Source organism: Musca domestica, unplaced genomic scaffold (assembly GCF_030504385.1).
Source record: "Musca domestica strain aabys unplaced genomic scaffold, Musca_domestica.polishedcontigs.V.1.1 9, whole genome shotgun sequence".
Lineage (NCBI taxonomy): Eukaryota > Metazoa > Arthropoda > Insecta > Diptera > Muscidae > Musca > Musca domestica.
In genome coordinates, this window is record NW_026712435.1 from 13,473,746 (window position 1) to 13,480,525 (window position 6,780).

Genomic DNA, 6,780 nt, shown 5'->3' on the forward strand with positions numbered 1-6,780 from the left:
ATGCATCTTCCTAGCTCGCCGAGCTGAGTCGATCTAGCTATGTATGTCCGTCCGTCCGTCTGTCCATGTTAATTTGTAATCACGCTACAGGTCGCAATTATGGCCCGATCCTTACGAAATTTTGCACGAAGGTGGGGTTAGGGTCAGAATAGAAACCTATTTCTTTTGGAGATGATCGCCAAATGTTTAGGGGTTGAAATGGACCAAATACTGAAAAAATGTCGGATTTTGCAGTAGCTATACAGGTCGCAATTATAGACCAATCGAAGCGGAATTTCGCATGTAGCTAGAGTTTAGGGCGGGGAAGAAGCCTACCAATTTGGGTGGTCATCGGATAATATTTAGCGGGTAAAATAGACCATATCTTTTGTGTTGAAAAAATTCAACATTTTTCATGAAACCGCGAATATTTTAAATCCCGGCGAAATCACAAAGCCATGACAAGGTTACTTCTGATCTTTACATTGATGTTAACATCCAACAAATCGGATATATAGCAAAATATGTGCGATATATATGTCTATCAAAGAAGATATGCTTGAAAGATCTCTTATATGTCGAGAACGGCTGAACTGATTTCGACAGTTCTCATTAATTTAAAATGGCCTATTGGCAGGAAAGAAAAAACGTTTAAAAAAATCGCATAAAATATCTCTCTAAAGATGAAAATATTAATTTTGTAACATTTTCTCATATTTTTTCAATTTGTCATATTTTCATTTTGAATTAAACATTTGGTAATATTTCTACAGCTAACAAAAGTAAGTAGTTAGGATATTAGGATATCATAAACAGATCTCATTTATGGCCCGATCCTTACGAAATTTTGCATGGGGAAAAGATGAGGGTCAGAATAGATGCCTACTTTTTTGGAGATAATCGCCATATATTTAGGGGTTGAAATGGACCAAAAAGTGCAAAATTGTCAGCAGGTCGTAATTATCGCCCGATCCTCACGCACATTTAAATGGGGGTTACCGGACATTGCAAAAGCCAAGCAGTTTTGGATGGCCATCCAAAAATATTCAATGTGTGAATAGTTTGCAACTTTTGTAGACAAAATACGAAAATGTCCATTCCAGTGACTTTTTGGAGAAATCACAAATACAGGAAAGACGTTTCGTTAAGGAATATAGTCAAACGTCTGTATCTCATATAGATGCGTTTCAGTCAAAAACCAATAATAAATGTTAATCTTTTGCCACTTCTGAGAGATTATAGGTCTTTGGGAAATATTGGTTCCAGATCTAGGAAGACCATTTACGTGCAACATCTACCAATAAATTGGAAATGAGCTAATTAGTTTAAGTTGCTATTATTCGAAAATTAGAGAACGAAACCTGATGGTTTTCTTTTATTATTTGTCACAATATCTTGTGGAATTCTTTCGAGTATCTCGCCTATATAAACTGTATTGTTTATTATAGTGTTGTAGGGTATTCAACGGTCGGCCCCGCTCGACTGTAGCCTTTGCTTACTTGTTTTATTTGTGCTTTTTGACCAACTTTTCTAAATTAAGTAGATTTTTTAAATCAGCTCTTTGACGTTTTAGATAGCGGTGGCCCTTTTTGAAGAAAGGAAAGAGATCAATTCGCAAATTCCAAATATAAGAAAGATACTTTTTTCTTTTTTATTTAATCTCATTTTTATTTTAATTGAAAATCCATACGTTACTGAAGGTAACCTTACTATACTTGATTTTCTACCTATATTTTGTTTAGAATGATAATTAAATAAAACACTATTTAAAAACGAAATTAATTAATTGAACTATGAATTAGTAATATAGAATTTTTTTATACTATTAGAAATAAAAAAAATACAAAATAATATTTTTTTACTGAAATACTATTTGCCGACTACTGGCAAATAGACATGCCGAGCATTGGAAAATGGTGCCGACTACTGGCAAAAAACTACTATTTTAGTAAAATTGCAAATTTTGCCAATTTAATAAAAATAAATTCAATTGTTGTTTATTATTTCGAAAACTAAACAAAATTTGGAATCTGAACAACTTTATTTTTCTGCAATTGAAAGATTTCACTCAGAATGTTGAAAGATTTACCCTACCTTTATAACAGCTGCAAAATCAGGAACATTTTCAATATTATAAGTCAAATTGAAAAAATCGCATGCGATAAAAAATATAAAAAATGGCACAAAATACTACAAAATCTATATTAACATCATTATTGGCCACTTTTTTATGAGATTTTCTAAGATTTTATTCTTTTATGCCCTCCGTCAAAATTTGTCAAAATCTGTGCAGCCATTCTTGAGATATAAGTATTCTAGCTAACATCCCCTTCCTTTGTGTATACACATTGTATATATTTCGCTATATATATCCGATATATTTACTATCGGCATCTACGTAACGGTCTGGATTGGCCTGTTTATCTATATGTGATTTCGCCGGGATTACAAATATTCGCGGTTTAATGGAAAATTTGACTTTTATTTAACACAAATGTTATGGTCTATTTCACCCACTAAATATTATCTGATGACCATCCAAATTGGCAGGCTTCTGCCCAGCCCTAAGCTCTAGTCCCATGCTACCTTCCGCTTCGATTGGTCTATAATTGCGGCCTGTAGAGCAACTGCAAAATCAGAAAATTTTTCAGTTTTTGGTCCATTTCAACCTCTAAATATTATGCGATCATCTCCAATGCAATAGGGTTTTATTCTAGTTGTAGCCCCACCTACATTCTAAATTTCGTGAAGATCAGTCCATAATTGCGACCTGTAGAGTGATTACAAATTAACACGAACATACATTGCTAGATCGACCCAGCTCGGCGAGACATGAAGATCCATATATACTTTCCTATGTGGGAAACCAATATTTCGAGGTGTTACATAATTCTTGGCCCAATCAAACTTATAATACCCCCAACACATAGTGTTGTAGGGTATAATAACAGATTTTCTTTTACATGAAATTACAAAATTTTGGACCTGGCTTCTCGGATGGATTAAATATAGTTTTGGAGTGTTTCTCCTTTAAAGGTGCAGTTTTTCTACCTTTAAATGTACATGAAGAAAAGATGGAGAAAAGGTGACAATGAACTGGCATGCTGTAGGAAAATTCTTGGTAATGGAGCTTAAAAACTCTTAATATCGTAACTAAAACCCTAGGTTTTGAGAACGGATTTCAATAAAAACACGTTTTTGAGAAGTTAAACAAAGTCATGTACGCAATATGAGAAGAGAATTTGAAGTCATATTGACATACAACAAAGGAAAGCTTTTTTTGCTAGTAGTATATAGCTTAAGCATTGAAATATGAATATTGATTTGACAAATTTTGGGAGCTGTTTCCGATTCGTTGACAAGAACATTTTGCGAATTATGTCCACGTTCATTAAAATACCTACACCATGTTGTACATTTCAAATCTCCCAAAGTCCACGACTTCATTGCAAGTAGAAACAAGGATTCAACTTCTCAAATCTGAACCAATATCTACAAATCTAAGCGGCAGTTACGACTTAATGCGCAATTGCTTAAAATAAAATGTTCTCTAAAAAGAGCGATGCCATCATACGAAATGAAAAGTCATTGAGTATTATATTTTGTATTTTCAAGTAGATTTAATTCTTTTCGTATAAAATTATTAAAATTAAATATAAAATAAATTATTATTACTTTTTTGTCCTAAAACTATAATACACATACATATACAAATAGGTATAAAAAACCTAATCTACACTCGATTTGCTGGGAAATATTAACTTAACTTCTAACATGCTCAGCATATAAAATTTAATTTAAATAATAAAATCGAAAAAAATCCAATCAAATTATGCACCTAAAGCTCATTGATGAAAGGGGAAAGGGAGGTGGTGGGTCAGGATGTCTCAAGAAGTCAGTGATTTAAACAGTCACTACATTTCTGGTATTACTTCCCAGTATAGAAGAAATACTGAAACTGGAACGTTTAGTTGGCATATCACCAACACAGGACAACAAGGAATCGGAGGAATTCGATCTCTTGGGAGAGGTGGTGGCTGATATCACTGAAGCTGGCGTCTGTGGCAGCGATTGACATGATTTGCTGGCTGGTGATGCTGAGGGTGTTGTGGCGTTGTTGTGATAATCCTCCGATGAGGTACTAACTACATCCACATATAATTCGTTGGTCTGTTCCACCTGGCTGGAATTGTCCTCATTATCCGATTGCGCGGAATGCTGTTGATACGCAAAAGGTAGACGTTGTTGCATTGCCATGGCATCCATATACGAAGCGGCATGACTCATATACATGGAGGCTGGAGAGGCTTGCACTACCGACGGCATTTGTGGGAAGAAGCTCGGCGCAAAATCATTCATCAGGGCAGCAGCTGTGGCAGCCGATTGTTGTTGCATGGCATAACGCATGGCTCCATTCAAGTCCATGTAGGGCAAAGGTTCCTCACGACTGCAGAAACGTTTATTGTGATGCGTGGCCGACGGTGGTGAATCCTGGCTACTGGCAATACTCGATTGATCATCATCGGTGTGTGACGAGCTATTGGCATTCTGGTCATCTGACAGGGCTGGCGAGAGGGACATTTTCCTTTTACATTTCGATTGGCCGGTTTCACGAAAACCTTTTGCAAAGGGATTGTTGTCGATTTTCAGCTTGGTAATACGATCGTTTTGATATGCTGTGACGGCCACAAATTCCGTTTCGGGAAAAACAAAAGCCTGTTGCGGGGCCCAGGGTATTTGGGATAGGTCATTGGTGCGTATGACATGGATACGTGGCTGATATTTGTGCATGCTGGCCAAGACCACATGACCGTTGTTGTCCAGAGTATTGTTGGTTAGCTTTACTTTGTTGAAGAGGATGGGCTGAGCTTGCCAATGTGAGCCGCTGGCTGGACTGTCGGGATGCAGGTACATTCTCTGTGGTGATTGGGGTTCAGCACCACCGGCTGGTACCCACTGGGAACCGGAGAATTTGTAACGACAATCTCCGACAGGTACCATTTCTACAAGAACACAATATTGGGATTCTTCTTCCAAGCCCTTGAGGGAGACACGCATGGAGGGGAACATACGTCTGCAAGAAAATGAAAAGAAAATAAATGATTAGCTTTAAGTCTATAAATGGTGACAAAGACGATGATGGGTATTATCTATTGACATGTTGGATATCACAATCACACCCCAATGTTTATCTTCCTCAAGCCTAAGGTGGGTGGGTGGGTGTTGATAGTTGCTTCAACCACCCACTCCCCCCTTAGCTTTTGTTTGACAACTTTATCTTTGTTGGGGCAGAATGACTGATAACATTGACATCACACCTGTCTTCTTTTGTTTGTTTTCTTCATATACCCTACATTCGGCATATTCAAGCGCATACATACCTTCCAGTCTTGGTGATGATCATTTCGGTGCCGATTTTATGAAATTGCTGCCACAAGTCTTTGTTCTCCAACTTAGCCTCGACCCCCGGAAGAGGGGGATGGGAAGGCATTAGCATGTGTGGTGGCAAGTGCATTGAGGGCATCATGGCCGCAGCAAATGGATCAGGTATCCGTTGCATTATCTGTTGGCGATAGATAATCTCTTGGGCAATTTGTTGTTGCATTCTTAAATCCACTAATTCGTTCATGGTAATCATTTTATGTTTTGAAAAAAAACGAACTAATTTTTATGTTAAAAATTATTTAATTTTTGCTTCTCCGCTGTGAATTGTTACTTCTTCAACGGTTGCTCTCAAACTGATTCAACAGCACAACTCAGTTTACTTAACTCTCTGCCAAACAAATCACACAAATCTCTTAAGGGCCATACTCTCTGAGATTCGTGATCAGCACTTGAGTTGTCAAGAGAGCATTTGTGTGGGTATGTTGTGTATTTGTGTGTGCTGTGGGTAGCCACACACACGCACTTGTTGGCAAACTTGTTCTACCTGTTACAATATGGACAGTAGTTCCATTGTTTCTCTCTCCCTCTCTTTCACACTCATTTGAATGGCTAATCTATTCTTCTCTTTCCCACCAACAATGGTACCAACATCCAAATGTTTGATCTCCATTTTTATTTTGTTTCAATACAAAAAGAAAAATCAATGTCTCACATGTTGTTGTTGGTGGTGAGAAGGAAAAGAACAATCAACCCATACTGAGCCAGACAGGCCACTTCAACTGGTCGTTCGTTCGTTGCTTCGTTCATTCAAAATGCCTGTACTAAGTAAGTGATATATTAATAATCACTTATTGTTTTCATTCTTCCCGGGGCTAACTCTCTCCAGTTGTTGTCATTCAAAATTGTCGCGTAACTAATTTGTTTTATTCCTTTTTTTTTCCGAGACAGACAAACAAACAAAAGAGATTCTTTTTGCCTACTTGAGAATTAAGAAGCGCCTAATTCAAGTTACAAAATTGGCTTCCAAATGTCACCAACCGGAAATGGCTCAATATTGAGTTGAATTGAGGCTAGATGATTATCATAAGAATCGTTGGGTGATTTATATCAATTGGTCTCCGGTCTCTAGCTGCCTTTTTGTGTCTGTAATTGCAATTATTGATCCTTTCCAAGTACTTATGTATGTATGTATGAAGTTATTATGGAAATCGCAAAAGGAATCATACGATGATCCATACTTGAGTATCCTGTTTGTGGAGGATCCTTGCAAAGAGTTTTTATTAAAAAATCGCAGGCTTTGCTTTCGGTAATTTAAAACCAATTTCCGCTTTGTGGTAATTGACTTTTGTGTGCATGAGTGGCCACTGTAAGCCTAATTGCCAACTCCTATGTTTGTTTGTTTAAATTTAATTATCA

The 6,780-nt window shown here is 37.0% G+C and overlaps 1 protein-coding gene across 1 annotated transcript; it reads right to left on the reverse strand.

Annotated features, from left to right (window-relative positions):
• Positions 1–3,567: 3,567 nt before the first annotated feature.
• Positions 3,568–5,672, reverse strand: LOC101897756 (T-box-containing protein TBX6L). The gene is made up of 2 exons (XM_005184866.4): positions 5,361–5,672; positions 3,568–5,053 (listed from the first exon to the last, which is right to left on the reverse strand). Exons 1-2 carry the CDS (start codon positions 5,615–5,617, stop codon positions 3,883–3,885), a joined length of 1,428 nt encoding a protein of 475 aa, XP_005184923.1. The 5' UTR covers positions 5,618–5,672; the 3' UTR covers positions 3,568–3,882.
• Between the last annotated feature and the right edge of the window lie 1,108 nt (positions 5,673–6,780).